This window comes from Hylobates moloch, unplaced genomic scaffold (genome assembly GCF_009828535.3).
Source record: "Hylobates moloch isolate HMO894 unplaced genomic scaffold, HMol_V3 SCAFFOLD_11, whole genome shotgun sequence".
Classification (NCBI taxonomy): Eukaryota; Metazoa; Chordata; class Mammalia; order Primates; family Hylobatidae; genus Hylobates; species Hylobates moloch.
Genome location: NW_026652286.1, coordinates 58,298,542 through 58,324,944, shown reverse-complemented (window position 1 = coordinate 58,324,944; position 26,403 = coordinate 58,298,542). Strand labels below are relative to the sequence as shown.

Here is a 26,403-nt window from a genome sequence, read left to right as displayed (position 1 = left end):
GCTTTGTGAGACATTTATATGAAATATTTACTTTGATGTTTAAAAAACACTGATTGTTTAAAAATAATCAATTTTAATAATCAGAATTGCTTTCATTCAAATAAATTTATTTGGCCATGATAATCATTTAGAATAGTTAATGTGAAAGTTCACGGTAGACATAGTTGTTTCTCCTTTGTTTTCTTCAGCTCTAAAATGCTTAATTTCATGATTTCTCACTTAAAATAAAGAAGTAAGAAAAATAAACTTACAGGCTCCTTGGCAAGAGGTTAGAGCCCTACCAGGAAGAAGTAGCCTTAGGCTTTCAAAGTAAAGGCTTAGTATTTGCTCTTTGTGTTCTTTTGGTAGCTAAAGTGGCATTTCCGTTACTTTGTGTTCTGTCTTAGTATGTTCCCAGTTAAACTGCTTTATACGTTTCTCTAGAGACTCAAAATTTTGGACTTGACCTTTTAGAATTTTGTATGTTCACTGTGTATATGAATCATTTTGGGCAGTTAGATAGTTCTTTAAACTCTTAGGTTCTTGATGAACCTAAGCCTTTGTATTAAAAATTATTTTTAGAGTTTTGATTTGTCAGATGATCAGAAAATTAAGGATTTCTCAAGTTATATTATTACCAAGATATATTATATCTTGGTAATAATATAGGATTTCTCAGGTTATATTATTACCAAGATATATTATATCCCCCACGAAAGTGGTACATTTGTTAAAATTGATGGACCTACATTCACACATCTTTACCACCCAAAGTCCATAGTTTACATTAGGGTTTTTTTTTTTTTTTTTTTTTTTTTGAGACAGAGTTTCGCTCTTGTTGCCCAGGCTGGAGTGCAGTGGTGCAATCTCGGCTCACTGCACCCTTCACCTCCTGGGTTCAAGGGATTCTCCTGCCTCAGCCTCCCAAATACCTGGGATTACAGGTGCCCACCACCACGCCCAGCTAACTTTTTGTATTTTTGATAGAGATGGGGCTTCACCATGTTGGCCAGGCTGGTCTCGAGCTCCTGACCTCAGGTGATCCACCCACCTCGGCCTCCCAAAGTGTTGGGATTACAGGTGTGAGCCACTTCGCCCAGCCAAGGTTTACTCTTGCTGTTTGTATGTTCTATGGGTTTGGCCAATTGTATGGCATATATCCACTGTTGTAGCGGTACAATGTTTATCTGCCCTGAAATACTCTGTGCTCTCCCTAGCCATCCCTTGTCTTCCCCAACCACTGGCAACCACTATTTTTTGTTAACTGTCTCCATAGTTTCGCCTTTTCACGAATGTCATAGTTGGAATCCTACAGTCTATAACCTTTTCAGATTTTCTTTTTTTCACGTACTAATATGCGTTTATGATTTCCTTAATGGCTTTTCATGGTTTGACAGCTTTTTTTTCTTTTGCACTTGACTATTCTATTATCTGGATATACCAGGGTTTATTTGTCCATTTACTTATTGAAGGACATCTTGGTTGCTCCCTAGTTTTGGCAATCGTGAATAAAGCTGCTATAAACATCAAACATCTGTGTGTGTGTCTTTTGTGTGGACATAAGTTTTCAGTTCGTTTGGGTAAATAGCAAGGAACACAGTTGCTGGATCATATGGTAAGAGTACCTTTAGTTTTGCAAGAAACCTCCAAACTGTCTTTCAGAGTGATGGTACCATTTTATATTCCCACCAGTAATGAATGGGAGTTTCTGTTCGCATTCTCACCAGCATTTGATATTGTCACTGTTATGGGTTTTGGCCATTCTAATAGGTGTGTAGTGGTATTGTTTTAATTTGCGTTTTCCTGATTATGTGACATCTTTTCATATGCATACTCGCCATCTTTATATCTTGTTTAGTGAGGTGTCCGTTAAGGTCATTGTCCTGTTCTTAAAGTCAGGTTCTTTGTTTTCTTATTGTTGAGTTTTGAGAGTTGTATATTTTGAATAGCAGTCCTTTATCAAATGTATCTTTTTTTTTGAGATGGAGTCTTGCTCTGTCTCCCGGGGTGGAGTGCAATGGGGCCATCTCATTTCACTGTAAGCTCTGCTCCCAGGGGCTCAAGCAATTCCTCTGCCTCAGCCTCCCAAGTAGCTGGGATTACAGGTGTCTACCATCATGCCTGACTAATTTTTGTATTTTTAGTAGAGATGGGGTTTGACCATATTAGCCAGACTGGTCTTGAACTCCTCATCTCAGGTGCTCCACCTGCTTCAGCCTCCCAAAGTGTTGGGATTACAGGCATGAGCCACCGAGCCCAGTTATCAAATGTATCTTTTGCAAATATTTTCTCCTAGTCTGTGCCTTGTCTTTTTCATTCTCTTGACAATGCCTTTCACAGAGCAGAAAATTTTAATCTTAATGAAGTCCAGTTTAGCAGTTCTTTCTTTCATGGGTCACGCCTTCATCATTGTATTTAAAAAGTCATCAACAAACTCAAGGTCATCTAGATTGTCTTCTGTGTCACCATCTGGGAGCTTTATAATTTTGCATTTTACATTTAGGTCTGTGATCCATTTTGAGTTAATTTTTATGAGTGTAATGTCTGTCTCCAGATTCATTTTTTTTGCCTGTGGATATCTAGTTGTGCAGTACTGTTTGTTGAAAAGATTATCTTTGCTGCATTGTGTTGCCTTTCTCCTTTGCTGGCAGTGGTTCTTAAGGTGTGGTCTGGGGACTTCTGGGGGTCCTCAAGACCATTTCAGCAGGTTTATGAGTTCAAAACTATTTTCATATACTAAGACATTATTTGCCTTTTCTGTTTTTATTCTTTCACCACTGTACAGTGGAGTTTTCCAGAGGCTATGTGATGTGTGATATTGCAGCAGATTGAATGTAGTAGCAGATAATGATAATTCACCTATTTCCTATTAAGCCACAAAATAGAGTTTTGCAAAAATGTGAAACAGTGCCACTCTTCTAAATTGTGGGGTTCTTTTTTGAAAATACTGTTATTTTTCAAATGAATTAATGTTGATAAATTTCTCAGTTTCAGTTTCTAGCAGTAGATATTGATAGAGAACCCCCCACATGAAAGCTCTTGGGTCCTCAGTTTTAAAAGTGTAAAGGTTCTGAGACTAAAAAAATGCACCTTTAGGGATGAGTGTGTATTAGAAGGGACAAAAGAGTACTCAAAGAGGAACTAGATTTAAGGGATCCTTTGAATTCTCAGAGTAACTTTGGATTTGATTTTGTAGGTAACAGTGCCCCAACTTTTGGAGGATTTCAAGCAAGAGATGTGATATCATAATCCCTACGTCCACTTTATGTCCATAAGTAGATTGGAGGGAGTGTTCAGTATGACTTGGAAAGGAAACTGCTGGGGCAAAAAAGTCTTAACAATAATATTGAAATTTTTTTCCCAAAGGCCATAAAAATTAGTTATTAATTGGAACTCTTGATTATTTGTCCTTTCCCTCTCTCTTTTTTTTTTTTTTTTTTATGTCAAAACTATCCTTTTTTGTGAAAGCTAGGCAGGTTAGGTATCAATTGTGCCAAAAGTTCTTGACTACCAAACCGTTAGCCTTTGCACATATGATTCCTTGGACTAAAGACAGGGTCTTGCTCTGTCACCCAAGCTGGAGTGTAGCGTCATGATCATGGCTTACTGTAACTCTGAACTCTTGGGCTCAAGGGATTCTCTTGCCTCAGCCTCCTGAGTAGGTAGGACTACAGGTGTGTGCCACCATGCCCTGCTAAAGAGAAAAAGATCTCTTGCCTAGGCTGGTCTCGAACTTCTGGCCTTGGCCTCCCAAAGTGCTGGGATTATAAGTGCTGGGATTAATATTCACATTTAAAGTAACTGCTTTCATAAAACATCACTGAATAACTCCCCCGGTCCTGTCAGTCCAGCATTATTCTCACCATTTATAAAGTTTCAAATATTGTTAAACTGTAGTGGCTATCTTGCTTTTATGTATTTTGGGTTTATGCACATTTCGTCCGTAGAATAGGAATTGTTTTCTGTATTGTTCTCTATCTCTTCTCCAAGTACCTAGTCAACAACCCCCTATGGGTGCTTAGTAAATATTGAATGATTATACCTAACCTCCCTTCATAGCTCAGACTATTCCATGAACAATTTATGGACATAAAAATCTATGCCAGTAGACATTTAAGGATTCTTTTATGGTGACTATGGAAATTGCCTGGTTACAAATTTATATATAGAGTCAGTAACATTCATAAAAACATAACAAATTACTGTTTCATGGAACTCATGAGGCATTAAGAGGTTTATTTAGTTTTGTTTAGATACAAGGTAATGTCTTCCAAAACACTGTTACTTCAAAATTTTTGTAGCTGCTCCAGTTGAACACTATATTAAAATGCACATTTTTGAGGACATTTTCTTGAAATTAGGAATGTAATTTTTAAGAATTAAACAGAGGACCAGAAATAGATCTGAAGAGTTTATCAGAGCTGCTTCCTTGCACAACTCTAGAAGGTGCCGATCACACCTTTTTGTATGAAAGGTGCCTCCTAGAGTGTAACTGTACAGTAGACTCATTTTTGATATAAGAAGGGATAAAGCACACTTAACAGATGATATCAAAATGTAAAAGAAAAGAAGTGTCTGTTTTAGAAGGAAGCTGTATGAGATATTAGGCAAAGGTTAGGGTGGTGGTAGTGATGGTGGTAAAAATAGGATCACTTAATCTAGATTACTTAATCAGTAAGTTGATTCCAGGGGCCAGTGGGAATTGCTGAAAGTTTCATCTGAATACATGGAATTTTTAGCAGTGATTAGGGGAATGGTGCTGGTATTTATAGCCATAAACTTATTACTTGAAAGCATCCTAGGGACCCAAGTCTTAATCAGGGGGCAGTTCTTCCAAGTAGTGGTTGAGGAAGTTGGGCATGCTTTCCAAAACTTCTTTCTTCACTAAAGATTGCAGATATACTCTGTAAGTGACTTCGCAGAATATACTCAATTGTCATATTTTAATATACATGTTCTGATTATAGGTTCCACGTGACTATAAGCTCTGCGATCAAGGGTCATCTTTGAGGGGGTGTGTGTGTGCATTTAAAATTTTATGTGCTGGTAATAGTTATCTTGTGGATGTTTAAGAAATAGAAATGCGTGCCATATTTTAAATACATCTTATATGCAAAAATTTTAATGTAATTTAAGTATATCGCAAAAAGTAAATAGCGGGTGGTATTCACACTGCAGAGGATTGGCAAATCTTTTTGATATACTTCAAACAATTGCTTGCAGAAATCCGACTCATTCACTGTATTGAATAATTTGAAACATTAGCATTAACTAATTCCAAAGCTAAGACAAAGAGATTTTGAGGTGAGGTGATAAATGTATGCTGTTGTCCTTCAGTATCTATAGGGGATTGGTTCCAGGACCTCCCACAGATAAGAAAATCCAAGGGTGCTCAAATCATTGAAGAAGTCTTCTTAACAGAAATAATGTAAACCTAACTTTGATCTGAAGGAAGAAATTTTATAAAAGAAACCTTTCAGTCTTCAGGGATTCACAAAGTCTGATAAAAATTGGTGTATTAGTCCATTCTCATGCTGCTATGAAGAAACACCCAAGACTGGGTAATTTATAAAGAAAAGAGGTTTAATTGACTCACAGTTCTGCATGGCCAGGGAGGCCTCAGGAAACTTACAATTATGGCAGAAAGGGAAGCAAACATGTCCTTTTTCACATGATGGCAGGAGAGAGAAGTGCCCCTTATAAAACCATCAGATCTCATGAGAACTCACTCACTATCATGAGAACAGCATGGGGGAAACTGTCCCTATGATTCAGTTATCTCCACCTGGTCCTGTCCTTCACCTGGGGATTGCTACAACTCAAGGTGAGATTTGGGTGGGGACACAGAGCCAAACCATATCAGTTGGTTTAGTTAGGACATACAAAATGGGGAGAATAGCTAACCTTTAAGGAAACCTTTCTATGTCTTGGGCAATTGACATGTGTTATTAACACAATGTTTATACAAACCTATTCATCAGATAGTCTTATTGGCTCTATTTTCCAGATGCTTAAACTAAAACACTATTAGTAAGAAGACATAGAGAATAAATCTAACATTTAGATGGCGATGAAGAACCTTGACTAGAGGTCAGGCAATCTGAAGGGGAGCTTCTTAGCTCACAGAAAACTTACATAGAATGAGATATAGATAGGAGAGAGCTTTTCTTTGAGAAATATAATTTATGTAAATATGTAAGATTACATTTTGAGATGTCAACTTTCTATACTTTTTTTTTTCTTTTTGAGGTGGAGTCTCACTCTGTTACGCAGGCTGGAGTGCAGTGTTGCAGTGTCAGCTCACTGCAACCTCTGCCTCCCAGGTTCAAGTGATTCTCCTGCTTCAGCCTCCCAAGTAGCTGGGACTGTGAGTGCACGCTACCATGCCCACCTATTTTTAGTAGAGATGGGGTTTCACCATGCTGGCCAGACTGTTCAGGAACTCCTGACTTCAAGTGATCTGCCCACCTCCATCTCCCAAAGTGCTGGGATTATAGGAGTGAGCCACCACTTTATCTTAAGATAAATTTTCCATATGCTTCAAGAGGAGTAAGCTCTAACTGGAATGTAGGGTACTGACCCTAGCTCCATATGACCTCAAAAAAATCTGTTACTAAAATAGTTTGTTTTCTAAATTGCCTTTTTGCTCTGTTATTCTGTGATGCTATAATTGTGCTCCTTTAGCTTTTTTTGTTATAGGCTTGGTCCTTTGGAAACGAATACCAGAAACAGTTTCTCTCTGAGCCTTTGCTTCATTCTCCACCAGAGTATTCTGTCCCATCTACTAGTGTATCATTATTTGAAAAACAGTTTGAATTTGCATGTCTTATTATCATTGGTAGGAATAGGTGGCATTGTCTTATGTGATTCTTGTTTTAGGAGGAAATGGGCAACAAAAATGTGAATTTTCAGCTGGGTGTGGTGGTGCATCCTTGTAGTCCCAGCTACTCAGGTGGCTGAGGTGGCAGTATTTCTTGAGGCCAGTAGTTTGAGGCCACCTTGTACAACGTAGCAAGACCACTATCACGTAAAAAATAATAGTAATAACAATAAACTAATTTTTTTCCAGTGTGTATCTTGGATGTAAAAAAAAAAAAAAAGGGAGTTTCTTTCTACCTTTACTAAAAATTGTCTTGTATGTGTTGACTGTTGTTCAGATTACAGGGATCAGCTGAGGGTGTATAAGGAGCATCACTAATCCATCACCGTTTATGTTCTACCACAGTGACATCATCTTAAAATTATTAAGTGAGGAATTGATGGATAATTGCTTCACCTTTATTTAATTATTCAGAAACACAGAAATGTAAACATTATTATTGTTGCCAGGATCCTTAATTTAATTTGCATGATGGAAGGACTGTGTTTCTTAAATTATATGAATGCTGTGTATATGTATTGTAGAATGGGGAATTGCATGTATCTGTTTAATATTAGAACTCTGTAATAGGTCAAGGCTGCATCAGTTTTTGTGGCTATAATTGCTTGCACACATTTTTGGCTTATAACCTTTTGTGTACCAGTGACAACCATTAAGAGCCAGAAAAGTTTGCTTTTACTTGCAGTACATGTACATCTAGTTTTGAGTTATTTGTCAAAAAAGGGTGACCTTTCTTTTTGGCTTTTTTTTTTTTTTTTTTTTTTTTTTTTTTGTTTATTTAAAACATTATTTTTTTTTTTTTTTTTTTTTTTTTTTTTTTTTTTTTTTTTTGAGACAGAGTCTTGCTCTGTCACCCAGGCTGGAGTGCAGTGGCGCGATTTCTGCCCACTGCAACCCCCGCCTCCTGGGTTCGAGCAGTTATCCTGCCTCAGCCTCCTGAGTAGCTGGGATTATAGGCTCTCATCACTACGCCTGGCTAATTTTTGTATTTTGTTTTTAGTAGAGATGGAGTTTTGCCATGTTGGCCAGGCTGGTCTTGAACTCCTGACCTCAGGTGATCCACCCACGTCGACCTCCTAAAGTGCTGGGATTACAGGCATGAGCCACCTCACCTGGCCTGATGTAGTTTAGAATTATCTTTAATTGTGTCCAATATGTAGTTTTACCTAGCAAACTAGTTTTAATTGTTGGTACTTTTTTTTTTAACTTCTCTAAGTTCATCTACCTTCAGATTGCATCTTTGGAAAGGGAGGGGCAGAATTTTGGAAGGCAGCAGTTCTCTTAGATGAGTAGAAAAGAGGCCAGGCATGGTGGCTCATGCCTGTAACCCCTGCACTTTGGGAGGCCAAGGCGGGTGGATCACCTGAGGTCAGGAGTTCGAGACCAGCCTGGCCAATATGATGAAACCCCGAGATTGCGCCACTGCACTCCAGCCTGGGTGACAGAGTGAGACTCTGTCTCAGGGAAAAAAAAAAGAAAAAATGGAAAAGAAAAGAAAATGAATTTCACTAATTAACAGTTACTGGCTTTATTTCAGGCGAGCTGTCATGTGGGAATTTGTCTGGTTTTGAGATATAAGATCAGTGTGAAGATTTATTGATACATACAAAATGGAGTGGGTTGCTCTGCAATGAATTTGTGTATTAAAACTGAATATCAAAGAGAAAATAAGTTAACAGGATAGTTGCATTTGATCTTTTGGTATGGAACTGGAGTGAAGTTCTATTTGTGGGGTTTTTTTTGTTTTTTTTTTGTTTGTTTTTTTTTTTGAGACAGTCTTGCTTTGTCACCCAGGCTGCAGTGCAGTGGCACAGTCTCAGCTCACTGCGCTGGGTTCCAGTGATTCTCATGCCTCAGCCTCTCAAGTAGTTGCAATTATAGGTGTGCACCCACCATGCCTGGCTAATTTTTGTATTTTTAGTAGAGTTGATATTTTGTATAAAAATTATTTATACAAAATAATTTTGTATTTTGCCATATTGGTCAGGCTGGTCTGGAACTCCTAGCCTCATGTGATCCACCCGCCTTGGTCTTCCAAAGTGCTGGGATTACAGGTGGGAGCCACTGCACCCGGCTCTCTGATTTGTTCTTTATGTGGTCACTTTGCCTCCCATTTTCAGAATTGGAAGATATACCCACATTATCCTTATTCCCATTTGTATATTTCCTTTTTGAAGTAAAACCAGCTGTTTAATGGCTGAAAAGTTACAGTTTAGCAGGCGGTAATTTTTCTTTTCTTTTCTTTTCTTTTTTTTTTGAGACGGAGTTTCACTCTTACTCCCCAGGCTGAAGTGCAATCGTGCTATCTCGGCTCACCGCAACCTCTGCCTCCCAGGTTCAAGCGATTCTCCTGCCTCAGCCTCCCAAGTAGCTGAGATTACAGGCGTGCGCCACCATGCCCGGCTAATTTTTGTATTTTTAGTAGAGCTGGGATTTCACCATGTTGGCCAGGATGGTCTCAACCTCCTGATGTTGTGATCTGCCCGCCTCAGCCTCCCAAAGTGCTGGGATTACAGGTGTGAGCCACTGCACCCGGCCTATTTTTCTTTTCTTAACATTAGCTTTAGTAATTTTTTTCACAGAACTATGTATTTGTGTATTTGTTATCAGGTTTGGAATTTGTGTTGGCTATCAATTTAATATAAAGTCTTAGACTTTATAGACTTATAAACCCTCATTTATTTTTGTTCATCGTATTCTTGCAAAATATTGTTTTGACTTGGTAACCTAGAGTGGATCAAGGCACTATCTTCAAGTGGTTTCTGTAGTAGCCTATCCTAGAAACACTACCTGACATAGCTGAGTGGCAATGAAAAACAGCCATAGGTACTAACTTAAAAATTAGCTGTAGAATTGCAACTGACAGCTAAGTTAGAAAGCTATTTATAGAGCAGCTTGGGATACTAAGATACTCCTTGACTGCATGAAGGTGCAGTGCAAGGAGAGAACCATTTCTTCCCATCAGGAGATTGGAAACCTTTTTTTTTTTTGAGACGGAGTTTTGGCCTCGTTGCCCAGGCTGGAGTGCAGTGGTGGGATCTTGGCTCACTGCAACCTCCACCTCCCGAGTTCAAGAGATTCTCCTGCCTCAGCCTCCCAAGTAGCTGGGATTACAGGTGCCCGCCACCATGCCCGGCTAATTTTTTATATTTTTAGTAGAGACGAGGTTTCATCATGTTGGCCAGGCTTGTCTCGAACTCCTGACCTCAGGTGATCTGCCTGCCTCAGCCTCCCAAAGTGCTGTTACTACAAGCGTGAGCCACTGCACCCAGCCGGAAACCTTTTAAGAGAGAAACTTATTAATATAAGTTGCTTCCTGTCCTTGGGCTTATAGATGTAATCTAGAATTGATTTTTCTTTGACTTTCTTCATCAGAGTTACATTTTCATAACTTAATGACTAACCAAGAATATGTTACAACTGTTGAGGCCCCTTTTAACATAGTTTACCCCTTCTGCTATTACTTAGAATTGATAGTAATTACATCTCTAGGGCAAAAGATGACTGGAAAATTGCTCTGTGTTCTTCTCATATAACATCATATAAGGCCTGTTCTCCTAAAATCTAGTGAGTTGATTTAGTTTGTTCTCTGACATTCTTGGCTTCTTTAAACTTGCTTATAAATTAAGGCTTGCAGTTTGAGTCATTTGGAGATGGGGAATGCCCAGAACTTTTGCAACTTGTGAACCTGAGTTGAATAATGTGTCGCTTTCCTCATAGTCTGTCAACTTTAGTTCATTGTAGCCGCAAAGAAGATGATTATGCCAATGAGGATTATACTAAACCAGACAAGAGGTGGCCTACTGTGTATACTAGGAATTAGATTTGTGAGAACTAAACACAACACTGAATTTGTGACAATGTGTTCAGTTTAGAGTAATTAGAGAAAATGATAACAAGTCTCACTCAAACCACATGGAAATGGGGGTAGAGTGTGTGTGTGTTGTGTATGTGTGTCTTCATCTATTCCGCTAGTGGAAAGGTTACTGTTTGAAAAATGTAGTTCCAACACAACCACTAGTTTGTGCTACTTTAGACAAGTATTTAAATCTTTGCAATGGAGATCTTATAATGGAGCATTCCTTGCCTTGGCACAAGGGTGTTGTTAAATTGGAAGGCTAAGGATATGAACGAATTTTGTAATGTATAAAGAAATCTTGGCCAAGCACGGTGGCTCATGCCTGTAATCCCAACACTTTGGGAGGCCAAAGTGGGAGGATCACTTGAGGCCAGGAGTTTGAGACCAGCCTGGGCAACATAGTAAGACCGTGTATTTACAGAAAATTTAAAAATTGGCTGAGTGTGCTGGCATGTACCTGTAGTCCCAGCTACTCCAGTCTGGGTGACAGAGCAAGACCCTATCTTTATTAGAAAGAAAGAAATCATATGTGCATTATAAAGATTTTGCCACTCTTAAGATTGAGGGCAAGAATCTATGGTAACACTTCCCAGTTGATGAAGAAATTGGGCATTAGATAATGAAGGTTTTGCAGCAGTAATTGAGTTTGAGGTATTTTCATAACACTGTATTGGAAAGGTGACAGAGGAACTGTCTCCTAAAATGAGGGAAAACATCAATACAGAATGATGGTAAGAAAGAAATAAAAGTATTTGTAATGGTGCTTTAAAGCTTTTAAAGCTTTAGGGTACTTTTAAAGTACCCTAAATATATCACCTTACTCAGCCAAGATGTTGTGAAAATTAAGTATTAATCATATTTTTTAAATGTTGAAATGGAAACCGAGTGACTAATTAACATGCCTGAAATCACAGTGGTGAATCATGAATCTCGAATTTGATTCTAGATTTTTTTGCTCATTCTGATGTGTTGCTTAGTCTTGTTATAGTACAGTTGTAGCACATGGAAATGGATGGGACCATGCATGGAAGCCAGAGAGTCTAGAGCAGAACTTCAGTGATGGCAAATTAAAATCTTCATTATCAGTATTTGAAGCAGAGATTGAAAATTAATAGCTCTTAGGACAGACTATCAAATAAATGTGAGCCAGAAGATTTTTAATGGGAGAAATTAACTTTAATGAGATATCTTGTAGAAAGAGCTAAAAACAAGATACCTGCCAATCCCAGTCATTCTGGAGAGTATCTAATATAGCAATGAAAGTAAAAACTAGTTAACATTCTCCAGTGTTTGTCAAGTTTGGGAAGAGATTAACTTGAAAAGTAGTAGTTGGATAGAAGGTTTATTCGAAGATCGTTTGGCATCATAGCAAAAAAAAAGTTGGTGAAAGATGGGTACTGTAGAATGATGGGAGAAAGATGATTAAATTTCCCTTCCTACTTGTCTAGACCACTTAAAATTTATATTACTTTCTCACACTAGCCAGGAAAAAGATACACTCTTTAAGAAATTTAGGAGACTCTTCATATATCCGTTCATAGATAGAATGTGGTTTTGAAAATAAATAGAATATTATCTAAATATAGATCTATATAAAATTTTATAATTCCTTTTAAGAAAGACATTTGTCAGGAAGTGAAATTGTCAGACTTTTTAATGCTGAGAAATAGGTGAATGTGGCATAAAGTTATATGGAGTCTTTTTTTTTTTTTCAATTTCAAGACCAGGTCTCACTATGTTGCCTAGGCTGGAGTTCAGTGGCTATTCACAGTTGACATCATTGCATACTACAGCCTCAAACACTTGGGCTGAAGTGATCCACCCACCTCAACCTCCTGAGTGGCTGGGACTACAGGTGCATACCACTGTACCCTTCTAGGAATCTTATAAGAACAGTTGTATGGTTATGAGGTGTATGAGGATAGAGATTTTTTTTTTTTTTTTTGAGACGGAGTCTCGCTCTGTCACCCAGGCTGGAGTGCAGTGGCGCTATCTCGGCTCACTGCATAGAGATATTTTTTGTCCTGGTGATTATTTCTTCTTGTAGAATAATCCTGGTGATTTTTCCTTGTAGAAACTTAAAGGCTTAAGATTAAACTTATTAGGAAAAATAACTTTGGCTTTATTTTGTAGTGATTTATTAATGGCTTTATTTTATAGTGATATTAATAATGTATTAAAATTGCTCATATTTTCCACTTATGGAGTATTATTTCAAAATTTAAAGCCACGTAGATAGGTTATTATTTGGTGCTATATCCGCCATTACTGCAGTTGGTTTCCAGCAGTTTGAAAAATGATTTTTCAGAAATGGCTTTCACTTGTTACTCAGTGGCTTACAGCAACGGTCCCTAACCTTTTTGGCACCAAGGAGTGGTTTTATGGAATACAGTTTTTCCACAGACTGGCAGGGGGTGTGTGGAGGGATGGTTTCGGGGTGAAACTGTTCCACCTCAGATCATAGGCATTAGATTCTCATAAGGAGTGCACAGCCTAGATCCCTTGCATGTGCAGTTCACAATAGGGGTCGCGCTTCTGTGAGAATCTAAGGCCCCCGCTGATCTGACAGGAGGCAGAGCTCAGGCAGTAATGCTTGCTAGCTCACCAGCCACTGTGTGGCCCAGTTCCTAACAGGTCACGAGCCAGTAATGGTCCACGGCCTGGGGGTTGGGAACCCCTGGCTTACAGGGTCTTCACATGCTTACTAGCCACAGTTATGTCACTTAATCAGGTGTAATAAATGGCTGGTGTAATTTTGACTCAACTTAAAGTGATCATATTGTTTTAATTGTGAAGCATGTGAATAAATAAATGAGATTTCCACTGTCTCTGGTATTATATACTTAAAAGCAGAGGCTTTGCAAAATTACCAAGGGACGATCCCGTTTGATGTGTCTTTGGTTTGGCACGGGTGGAGCAGACATGTGAGATATAGAATGAATGGGAGGCCTTCACACTTACTATGTGGAAGGTGGTAGTTGATCATGATGGTCAGTTCCATAGGCCTCCAGGCCACTGGTGACACACTACCACTGTTGCCATAATTGTCAAAAGTCATTTTATGTGGGGCTTCTTCCTAGCAACCTCCCGCAAACACATAGCTCCATCTCTTCCAAGAGCTAAGAAATTCTTAGCACTTGCCACCATCTGACATATATTTGTTCGTTTGTTTACTGATTACATTCCTCCCATTAGTATATAAGCTCCATGATAATAGAAACTTTGTCCACTATTGTATATTTCTAACTCATAAAACACTATTGGCATATTATAGTATGCAGTTAATACTAGAATAAATGGGATTTCTGTTTGTTCTTACTGAGGTTTGCAAAACTTCGTGAAAGTGGAATATAAAGATTCTCGTTGTTCTATGTGCACTGGGGACATGGAACGGAACTTGTGTTTTCCGAGTGAGGGAGACTCTGGCAGAGAGTTTAACTGCAATCCATTATTCCCTGTGACTGGGCAGAATTTAAAAATTTTTAAGAGAAGAGATGAAAAATCTTCTGGATTCCTACTTAATTTAGACATGGGTTTGGCTATTAACGAAAAACTTTAACCTACCTACAGGGAAGGCTTTTTCCCTGTTACCCTTACTTCTCTCTCCTGGATTTTATGAGTGGAGAAATGAGCCTTTGTTTCACTTACAAATCCACAAATATTTATGCTGTCATATGAACACATGTGTAAGGCGCTGTGTCACATGTTGTGGAAGATACAAAGAGACAGAGGATTCCTGAGAATTTAACAAAGTTAAGAATGAGTGTTATTGATTAAAACAAAAATGGGACATTTAGGTTATAGTCGAGACCATGTTCTTGTTTTTTAAATGTGAGATGTTTTTGGACACAGAGGTGAAAAATTCTAATGTCTCTAACTCCCCCAGAAGACCTTAGATTGATTTTTCTGAGAAGAAATTTGTGAATGATTTGCGTAGAGATTTTCTTTGAGGTTAAGAAATTAGATGAGTTTCCCAGGGTGAAAAAAACAGGAGCAGAGATTATTGTTAAAAATGGTCATGGGTAGAGGGGTTAGAGGGCAAAGTAGGCAGAATAGAAGCATGTTTGTATTTTAAGGAGGCTAAGAACCAGAATATAGCACTCAAAAAAGGAAAATGCAAATGCACTGTGAATAGCTGCTACTGGTAGTGTATTAATTTCTTAGCTACATGTAAACTTTTATTAGGGTGCTTATAACTAAGGTGATGTGTAATATGTCATCCAAACTTGGGTCACTTTTAAGAGTGAAAGGGTGTGCTATCCGAATGGGACACTGGACAACAGGTGTATGAACCTTGACTGTTCCAGCAAAACCAGGACGGTTGGTCATTCTTAACTAATAACATACTTTTCTCCAGACCTAGTCCCAATTCCTTTAACCTCTCCAGAATTATCTATAAATAATTATAGATATTATACTATAAATGTTTTCTCCTTTGTAGTACTCTGATCTGCACTTGCAGAGCCTCTCAATTGTTGGTTTCTTTTTCCCTGTCTTGTTGGAAAGAAAGGAGAATTTTTCTGCCCCCACCCTGGACCCTGCTTGGGTTCACAGCATTGGTGGAGGTAAGTAGTATTCTCAATGTATTGTTAGTTGACTTTCATTTTGCTTAGGAAATGAGGTTTCTGTATTTTTCTGATCCAGTACTAGATTTTTTTTTTTTGATAGTCCTGATGATATTTAACTGGGCTAACGAACTATTAGTAAGTTCTTAGCATGTAATACAAAAAAAGTGTTTGTGATTTTGGCATTTGTTCTTAAATTACTTGATACTTAATATGTTTTCTTTCCTATAGGTGGGGTTGTCATTACGAAACTTAAGATCTTCAAAGAAGAGAATGTAATTTATACCATGGATATGTTATTTTTTCATGTTGGAGCACTGTAATACTTTTGTTTTCTTATTCAGTTTAAATAAAATTTTTAATTCTTATATTAAGTGATGAGTTTTTATTCCATTAAGTAGCTTTTTATTGTCTTGTATTTCTGATAAATTAAAAATTGACATAGGGGCTGGGCGTGGTGGCTCACGCTTGTAATCCCAGCACTTTGGGAGGCCGAGGCGGGCATATCACGAGGTCAGGAGATCGAGACCACGGTGAAACCCCGTCTCTACTAAAAATACAAAAAAAAAATTAGCCGGGCATGGTGGCGAGCACCTGTAGTCTCAGCTACTCAGAGAGGCTGAGGCAGGAGAATGGCGTGAACCCGGGAGGCGGAGCTTGCAGTGAGCCGAGATCGCGCCACTGCACTCCAGCCTGGGTGACAGATCGAGACTCCATCTCACAAAAAAAAAAAAAAAAAAAAAAAAAATTGACATAGAAGTAATAAATCTTTGAGGTGGTGCTTACCAAAATATGGTTTTCCTCATCCCTTACAGTAATCCTTATTTGGAATCTAGGATGGGCCTAAGGTATCTAGGTTTGAAAATCACCACTTTAGAATACTAGAATGGAATCCTAAACAATCTAAGATTTAAGGATGTGGTTTACAGATGAGCCTGAATGCATCTGTGTTCTTGCCAGGGTCCTGTTGTTCCTCTGTACAGTCTGCCATCTAGTGGTAGGAATGCAGAGTTTACCAGAATGCCAAGGGAAAGCTCTAGGTTTACACTTTCTTATATTTAGAAGGCTTACGTAGTAATTTAAAACATTTTGATAATCAGAGGAGGGGGGAGGAACAACTCTTTCACTTGAAAATACAAGTCAGTGGCAGTGAAGTCAGAGTATTCCAAGAGTATATGTTTTTCTATAGAGCATTTTCATGACTTAAACTTTCCACTTTTGTTCTAAGAGTTTTTGTATTTGTGACATTAGTGGGTAAAGACACAAATGAAAAATAATTTTAAGAGACAGTAGATTGGACTGATCTGAAAAATATGTCTTCAGTGTTGATTAAAATTTTAGAGCAATTACATAATGACTTCATTTAAAACAATTTAGTTTGCACTTTTAAAATTAAAGTTTGGACAGTTTGGTAAATTTGGCTTGGGTTCAGCCATGACTTAAGAGGCCAAATTTCAGACATATATTAATATATAGTATCTTAGGAGTTCGCTTTGTGTACCCAGCTCTATCTGAATTCTTTCTTCTGTGCATATTCCCTTTTCAGTTCCTCATCTTTCTTCTGCCACAAATAAAAAGGATGTCAGTCCTTTCTCTGCCAGGAAAATGCCTTTTAAAAAATCTCTTCTGTGTTCTGTTCTTGAAGTAGAGGCTTTTTATTGAGGCAGTTCATAATATCACTATAGTGGCAGGAGGAGAAATATGGGGTGGTATAAACTTGAAAAAACAATTATGCTACTCTCTAGATTGCTAATATATTTTTTTCCAAATTCGCTGCACTAAAGCTTAGACTAAATAGCATATTGTTGCTTTCTACAGATGTCTCCTAAGTTACATTTCATTTACTAGTATTAATTTAATAAATATTTAAGGTATACCCTGCTAGGTGCTGGCGATTTGAGGATGAAGAAGGCATGGACTGCCTTTAGTGAGCTCTCTCATAGGAGAGACTGATATATGAGCTAGTAATTGTAATGAAGTGTGAAAAGTGCTGTAACTATTATTGTATGATGAGTTAAGAGAGTATGAAATTGAAACTGGGGAAAATTTGCTTTCCCCTCCAAAACAATCGCCTGCTCTTTTTGCCATCTCTGAATCCTATACATACAGATTACAATCACCACAATGTATTGTGAGGCTGTATCTTTACGCTCAAAGACCTCAGTTTAGTAGGGGAGAAATTTTGCATCTTCTCACCTTTGTATATCTAAGTATTTGGCATATACTTAGGTGAATCAGTCAGTTGTTTATTTGAATTGCATGCAGTCATTTCCAGCAAAAGGGATAGCTCTGAAAGTGTGTGGCTTCATCCTGTGTCTCACTTTAAGCAGTTTGGAATATATACACACACTTAAACGTATATACACCTATACTGTATGTACCTGAATGTAAGGTAACCCCGAATATAAAGCAAGCCCACATTTTCCCAGAGACATTGACAGACCCTCAAGTTTTATTTATTTAACCTATTTAAATATGTAAATGTTAGGGATATAGATGAAGCAGTCAGCCTCATAATATTGAAACTCACTAGTCAGAATACATATGAAAGATTACTATAAAAAGTAATGTGGCTGAGTGCGGTGGCTCACATCTGTAGTAATCCCAGGACTTTGGGAGGCCGAGGAGAAGGATCCCTTGAGCCCAAGAGTTCAAGACTAGCCTGGGCAACAAAGGGAGACCTCGTCTCTATAAAAATAAATCAATAAAATTTTAAAAAATTATTAGAAAGAAAAGTAATCTATGATTTTAAAACAGTGGTTTCTTTTCCCCACTCATACGTACTTCACCACATAACATTTGACTCATTTTACATTCATGTATATATTGGATATTTTGTGTTTTTTCGGTCATCCACAGCCCCTTTTTTAAAGTTATATAACGTCTTTCCTTTTGTGTAAGATCTTTCTAATTTACATTAGAAATTTTTTTCACAGGCTATCACCATCCATTCTTTTTTTTTTTTTTTTTTGAGACGGAGTTGTGCTCTGTCGCCCAGACTGGAGTGCAGTGGCGCGATCTCGGCTCACTGCAAGCTCCACCTCCCGGGTTCAAGCGGTTCTTCTGTCTCAGCCTCCCAAGTAGCTGGGATTACAAGCATGTGCCACTATGCCTGGCTAATTTTTGTGTTTTTAGTAGAGACAAGGTTTCACCATATTGGCCAGGCTGGTCTCGAACTCCTGACCTCAAGTGATCTACCTGCCTCAACCTTCCATAGTGTTGGGATTATAGGCGTAAGCCTCCATGCCTGGCCCAGCAGCTCTTATTCTTGTACCACCTCTTCCTCACATCCTTGAGGAGATAAAGAATGTGTCATGGCTCTCCTTTCTGCTGTTGATCATGATAATGTTCTAAAGGGTGTGGGTTAAATTACAATACAGAATTGGTGTGTGCTATGTGACATGAGAGGTACTGAAATTAGTTTATGGAAGTAACAGTGTTATCGTTCCTTTATAAATTATTTTTCTCTAACTGTTCATATATGACATAGTTGCTGAGTCATTTTGGAAGTGTTCGATTGTGTATGCATCACCTTGTATTTGGGCAAATACAGTATATACAAGAAAATATTACACATACACAACTTTTTTTTTAGACAGTGTCTTTCTGTGTTGTCCGAGTGGAGTGCAATATCATGATCACAGTTCACTGTAACCTTAAACTCTTGGGCTCAAACTATCTTCCCGCCTCAACCTCCACTACAAGCACTAATTAAAAAAAAAATTTGGGGGCTGGGTGCAGTGGCTCACGCCTGTAATCCCAGCACTTTGGGAGGCCGAGGCAGGTGGATCACAAAGTCAGGAGTTCAAGACCAGCTTGGCCAAGATGGTGAAACCCCGTCTCTACTAAAAATACAAAAATTAGCCGGGCACGGTGGCAGATGCCTGTAATTCCAGCTACTTGGGAGGCTGAGGCAGGAGAATTGTGTGAACCTGGGTGGCAGAGGTGGCAGTGAGCCGAGATCACACCACTGCATAACAGCCTGGGCGATAGAGTGAGACTCTGTCTCAAAAAAAAAAAAAAAAAAAAAATTTTTTTTTTTTTTTTTTTTTTTTTGGCTGGGTGCGGTGGCTCATGCCTGTAATCCCAGCCCTTTGGGAGTCTGAGGCAGGCGGATCACGAGATCAAGAGATCGAGACCATCCTGGCCAACCTGGTGAAACCCCATCTCTACTAAAAATACAAAAATTAGCTGGGCGTGGTTGCGGGCTCTTGTAGTCCCAGCTGCTCGGGAGGCTGAGGCAGGAGAATCACTTGAACCTGGAAGGTGGAGGTTGCAGTGAGCCGAGATCACGCCATGCACTCCAGCCTGGCTACAGAGCGAGACTCCATATCAAAAAAAAGTTTATTTATTTTGTTTTTTATTGAGACAGGATCTCCCTATGTTGCTTAGGCTGGTCTCAAACTCTTGACCTCAAGCAGTCATCTTACCTCGACCTCCCAAAGCACTGGGATTACCGGCATGAACCACAACGCCTAGCCTCACACATACAGTTTAAAAAAATGGAATTGTACTGTGTATTTTTCTTTACTATGACTTTTGACTTAATATGTGGTGAACATTTTCTCCTGACAGCTTTTATTTTTTGTGCCGTGCATTTGTTGGCCTCATAGTATTTCATAGTCAGCCTGTAGTGTCATTTGATTAACTCTTCACTCTTGGATATGTCCACTTAGATTATGAGTTAGGTCCCTTAGCTTCATTAGTATTGTTACAAAAGCCATCTGATTATCTTGTCAATCTTTGTCATTGTACTCAGCATTCCATATTCTGTCTTTAAGAGTATTTCCCCAGTTATTAAAGTCCAATTATGTTGGTTAGATTTCTTAAGGTGTAAGTCAGCCTGTGAAGAGCATAGTTTTGAGTTAATTCTACTGGAAGTTATATAAAAATATAACGTTGTGTTTCTCACAGAAGACCCCATAAACTTTACAGATAAAATTTTAACGGTTACATCTTAATTTGGACCATATTTTATGATCCCTTTCACAAATCATTGGAGTAAGAAATAAGGCTGTTCATTTCATTTCCTAGACATTTGATACTTATGACTAGGCAGATTTGCCTGTATTTAACTTTGATTAGCCTATGTCTAATTTCAACTTGCATAGTTTTGAAATACTTAAAACAATTTTGCTATATGAAAAAAATTTTGCTGATACTTCATATAAGAGTTTCTTATCCTCTGGTTACTATTTTTTGACAAATATTCTTTTTGTTTCTACTCCCACCAAGGAAAAATTACAAAGATTTGATAAGTGAAGCAAAATTTGATTAACCAGTTAATTTGCCTTGCCTTCCACATTAATTTTATCTCCAATTTTCTTTTCCTTTGTCTTTCTTTTTTTTTTTTTTTTTTTTTTTTTTTTTTTTTTTTTTTTTTTTTTTTTTGAGACAGAGTCTCACTCTGTAGGCCAGGCTGGAGTGCAGTGGCATGATCTCGGCTCACTGCAACGTCCGCCTCCCAGACTCAAGCAATTCTACTGCCTCAGCCTCCTGAGAAGCTGGGATTACAGGCATGTGCCACCATGCCCGGCTAATTTTTGTATTTTTTTTAGTAGAGACAGGGTTTCACCATGTTGGCCAGGCTGGTCTCGAACTCCTGACCTCAAGTAATCCGCCCGCCTCAGCCTCCCAAAGTGCTGGGATTACAGACGTGAGCCACCACGCCCAGCCGTATCTCCAGTTTTCTAGATGACTGAATAAATCAATTTTAGGTTGTAAATCTATGAGGGCAGTTGTAAAAAAAAGGTCTCTTTCAAAATGACCGTTTTGAAAGGGATTACTAAATTTTATATGTGTTACTGTGTTTGGCTAAGTGATTGTGATATGTTGATTTAAAAACAAACAAACAAATACTGGTTTAAGCCAGGCTTCTTTTTTTAGAAAATCTTATTTGAGTATCAGTGTGGTTTTAATGTAGCCTAGTGAGTTGCTGTTCAGATGGGAACTTGAGAACGCTGCATTCTGATGGCTCAGACCACTGGCTGGGTTGCCTGACTTGCTGTAGAAGTGAACCCTGAGTGTCCTAATTTAAGTTTCTGAAGTTGATGAACTCTGCCTGGGGAAATCTATATAGGCTGAAGTTGGTGAACTCTGCCTGGTGGGAGAGTTTGTAAAGGCCTACACTAGGAATATGACTGTAAGATTAATGAAACCATTTGGTAACTGCTTACTTCTAAATTTTTGGTACTTTGTTAAAAAAAAGACTTCCTCAGAATACAAAAATACTGTTTTGCATTTCACTGTTTTTCTATTGTTTTTGTTTTTAATTAGTTTTCAATCGAGAACGTGTATTAAATTGGCTAGTTGAGCATTTACTTGCTGTATGTTTTAATGGATCCTTATCCTTTGCAAAAATTTAATTCTAGTCATGAATCTGTCACTTAGCTCCTGTGACCTTGCCTGTGTAAATACAGTTAACATCAGCTTTATCTACCTCAGTCATTGTTTGTTGAAGGAGCATATGAAATAATAAAAATGAGAGCATTTGTGTTTGTGTGGTGGGTATTGGTTCCTTCTGCTTTCTCTACATGGAAAAATGATTGTCATTTCTATGGTAGGCTTCTTTTTAGGCCTATTGTCTTCATCCCCTTAAATATTGGAAATCTTTGTAAATTCTCACTCATACCTAAAGCAGAGAACCTACATGCCATGTGGTACTTGTTTTTTTTTTTTTAGTGTGTGTGGGATTCAGAAATTGTTAATGAATATTCAAGAAGGTACTTCAGTTTTTATATTCTTGAGATAAATAATGAAAAGAAAATATAAGATCAAATTTTGGTAACTTATTGGTTGGCGAGGGAAATTGTTACAGTGTTTGCTTTTTAAGAAATAGTATCTTCTGGATTGAGAGTGGGAAAAGCAATAACTATTGAGAGTCCCATGACAAGTGTTACTTTTGTTTGGAACAGTTTACTTTTGGTTAGTCAGAGGTGGGAAGAATATTTTCCTTCATGACTTGGAGCTCAAACTTGGAAGCATTTTCAGGGTACTATTAAATTAGAAACATTGTACAGATAAAAAATTACTGTATGGAGAAAATGGCTGAGTTAAAGACTATGGGAGGTATATATTGCTAGTTTTATTTAATATCCTCCCCATCCCACCTGTAATATTTGTATAACTTTGGTTTTACAGTTGGTCTTTTCTGGATTCATAATCTCAGTGTGAATTCTTACTTAATTTTTCCTGTTTTATTATGTGTGAAGAATTTTTTTTAGCTTCTGGAGTTATCCTTCAAAATAACTCCAGTTTTTCTGTGATCAATACTAAAGCATACTATAGTTTTTAGTAAGCATTATAGTAAAAACCTTTATTTGTTAGATCCCCTTTTAATTTGACATTTGAAAATTTGCACATGTATTGGGCTCGGCTTTGTTTTTCAGCCTTTTGAGAATAGCAGGTTGTACAGGTAGTTGTAAGATGTTGATTTAACTTATGTAAGGCCACAATCTTGGATGCTTTTTAAAAAATGTCATGTTAAGAGTACCCATATGCATACCAAAATGAATGTCTTGAAAAATATGACTGATCATTATATTTGAGGCACTGTTCTAGGTCTTTGGGGATAGAGTTGAGAACAAAAAAGCCCTGCCCACATGGAACTTAAAAACATTTTAATTGAGAGAGAAAGACATTAAACAAATTAAGATGAGTTCAGTGGTAATAAATGCTTTGGAGAGAAATAAGCAGAGTAAGGGGGGATAATGAGGGTTTAGAGGTAGGGGGATGCCCAAGGCTTTGTTATTTTGCGTAAATATTCAGGGAAGTTTATCTAATATGGTGACACTTTAGCAAATAGCTATAGGAAGGAGGTGAAGGGAGCAAGCAGCATAGGTACCTAGCAGAAGAGAATTCTAGGCAGAAGGAACAATAGTACCAAACACCTGAGATAAGAGTGCTTGGCATATGGGAGGCGTTGCAAAGAAGATGGCAGTGATGCAGTGGGGGGAGGAACAGATCACAAAGGGAATATAGTGTGGATATATGTACGTATACATACACATGTTTTATAACATATATAGTACAGTATATATATATACACACACACCATGCGCCATGTACTATGTAGTATTGTGTGTGCGTGTGCGTGTGTGTGTGTATAAAGTACTGTCGTTGAAACAAGTCTAGTGTAATATGTTCAGTGCCATAGACCAGTTATAAAGTGCTGTGAAGACCTAGAGAAGGCAGAGATTAAATTCCATTTTTTTACTCTCAGAAGTTGAAGCCTGCATATCCAAGTTGGATTTACTGTTTCATTTTTGTTGCAAATAGTCTGAATTGTGAAAGCTTTGTGTCATTCTGCTGTTCCATGGGCACTCTGTTTTGTTCTTTGTTCTTTAAGCAGTATTGGCCACCGTAGCTGCTTATCTAAAATGCATGTGTTTATCAGATGTTAACTTGTATAATAATTGGACCTATTAAAGGAAAAATTTTAAGTAAATGTTGATAGTTACATTGTCATTTCTTGCTAGCAGTCAAGCCCAAGTTAGATCATTTGAATTCGTATTTAATCATTATACACTGAAGATTAAAAGTGAAGAAATTAATGTCATGAATAACTTTTTTTCCCTTTATTGTAGTATAGGTGAGACATTTATACATTGTATTTTATATGTATTTTTAAAGTAAAACAACTCATTTCTTGGTTTTCTCCTCTGTTATAACTCTAAATTGGATTATATTATATTACTTTTTTGTATTGAGGTGGAGTCTCACTCTGTTGCCCAGGCTGGAGTGCAGTGGTACTATCTCTGCTCACTGCAACCTCCACCTCCCAGGTTCAAGCAATTGTCCTGCCTCAGCCTCCTGACTAGCTGGAATTACCTGTGCCCGCCACCAAGCCCAGCTAATGTTTTTGGTATTATTAGTAAAGACGGGGTTTCGGCATGTTGGCCAGGCTGGTCTCAAACTCCTGACCTCGGGTGATCCACCCCACCTCGGCTTCCCAAAGTACTGGGATTACAGGGGTGAGCCACCGCACCCGACCTATTTTACATTTTCTTCATTGAGTTTACCAATAATATCTCTTAAACAGATTGTAGGTTACTCTCCTTAAGTTTTATTGAGAATCTTTTTTTCCAGTTTTTTTCTCAGTATTACCTAGTTATCAACTGATCTGAGCTAATTCAGTAGAACTGAGGGGAGAGAAGGAGGATAAATATTTTGTATGAACAAACTGAGATCCAACTCAATTACAGACCAGATCTCTGCCCTGTTTATCTTCCTGTTGCAAAGACAGCATTCTAGGGTGGATATTCATAAAGGTAGTTTGATCTTAATGTTGTTCATTCTTCTGTATGGATGATTTCTTTAAATAAGCTTTATTTAAAGAAAAATGTTAAATTTAATTTTAAAGAGATGAATAATACCAGTATTTTAATGGAAAGTTTTTAAGTAGTAAGGAAACGGAAGCTTCCTCAAAACCTTGAAACAATTCATTTTGAGATGACCGAAGTACTTGAGAGTGAATTATACCCTGAGGGAGTTTGATTTATTTTTTGGTATTGTTGATCATTTATGTGATTCTAATTGGTACCCTGCTTCTTAGGTAGATTATGGTAGTCTCAGTTGCTCTTAATTGAGAGATTTTTAACAACATCTCCAAACTATTACTGCTCCACTTTGTGTTAAATCTTTTGCCTGTTTGTATGCAAATCTGGTATTAACAATAAAAACCACAGAGGAAATTAATCATTTAAAAATTTTTTATTGCAGACTTAATTCAGTGTACAAATGAGATGAATGTGAACATCCCACAGCTGGCAGACAGTTTATTTGAAAGAACTACTAATAGTAGTTGGGTGGTGGTCTTCAAATCTCTCATTACAACTCATCATTTGATGGTGTATGGAAATGAGGTAAGCAGAATTTTTATTGAACAAGTATACTGACGTGTTGACTATTGTTAGCTAGCTTCTGTCACTGAAACTTCAGAAACAGCTTCCAGGTACAAAGGTCAAGGTGCCTAGCCAGAAATATAATTATAGACCCTGTAATTTGAGGAAAGATAGCCTATAAGCCAGAAAGCAAAAAGTGGGTCAGAGCACAGAGGACATCAATAATGGATCAAGAAGCAAAGATTAATGCCTAGAAATGGGTTCCATAAGCATCCCTGGTTTTTGCTGGTCCTGTTTATAGACTGTGTGTTTGTCTATATTCATTTGTTCTTTTATTATAGCCCAGTTAGATTTTGTTTGTTTGTTGGTTTGTTTTGAGACAGGGTCTTGCTTTGTTGCCCAGGCTAAGATGCAGTGGTACCATCATAGCTCACTGCTACCTCAAATTCCTGGGCTCAAGGGACCTTCCCACCTCAGCCTCCCATGTAGCTGGGATTACAAGTGTATGCCACCATGCCTGGCTTATTTTTAAGTTTTTTTGTAGGGATGGGGGGTCTTTCCATCTTGGCTTAGGCTGGTCTTGAACTTCTGGGATCAAGTGATCTTCCCACCTTAGCCTCCCAAAGTGCTGGGATTACAGGCGTAAGCCATCACCCAGCTTTAGATTCTTGTCTGATCTCATATAGTTGTTTATGGAAGCACTTTGCCTACTTCAAAGCTGTGATATTTAGGACTAAGATGGCATTTGCTGAGAGGGACTGATTGAAGAGTGCCGTCTTCAGCAGAGAGGTGTGTCTGAAGCCTTTGTTGCCTAAAAGGGTAACAAATAAGATACATAAGCTTTTGAAATTCTCTGTTTTGAGAGAATCATCTTACTTTCCATGATAGCCTAGCAGCTAATTTTTTGGTTTGTTTTCATAAGCTTTTGAAATTCTCTGTTTTGAGAGAATCATCTTACTTTCCGTGATAGCCTAGCAGCTAATTTTTTGGTTCGTTTTCTCAGCTCAATAAACTTATTTGTAAAATTGTATTAACAGGAGCTTTTCAAGAACATCTGAGTAGAACTAGATAAATCTTCGTCGGTATGTGCCTTAGAAAAATGCAGCCCGGGAAGATAATCCTCTAGAGACGAGAAAGAACTTTAGTCATTGGTATTAGTTTTCTGAGCATAATGACTTACTGACATCCATCACGTCGTGTGTTATTTTGGGCTTTTCAGTATTGAAACTATTTTTTGACAACTACCAATATAGCATTATTAAAGTTCAAAATTAAAGC

General features: G+C 37.9%; 1 protein-coding gene across 19 annotated transcripts in view; it reads left to right on the top strand.

The window, feature by feature from the left end:
- The window catches only part of PICALM (phosphatidylinositol binding clathrin assembly protein), a 104,504-nt gene that overhangs the window by 6,168 nt on the left and 71,933 nt on the right, over positions 1–26,403 (top strand). For 18 of the 19 annotated variants that reach the window (XM_032167098.2, XM_032167091.3, XM_032167093.2 and 15 more), the window contains exon 2: positions 25,004–25,146. In XM_032167098.2, the coding sequence (XP_032022989.1) occupies positions 25,004–25,146 (143 nt within the window). Of the gene's footprint in view, positions 1–24,370; positions 24,553–25,003; positions 25,147–26,403 lie in introns of all 19 variants that reach the window. The other variant, XM_058446852.1, reaches the window with a different exon arrangement.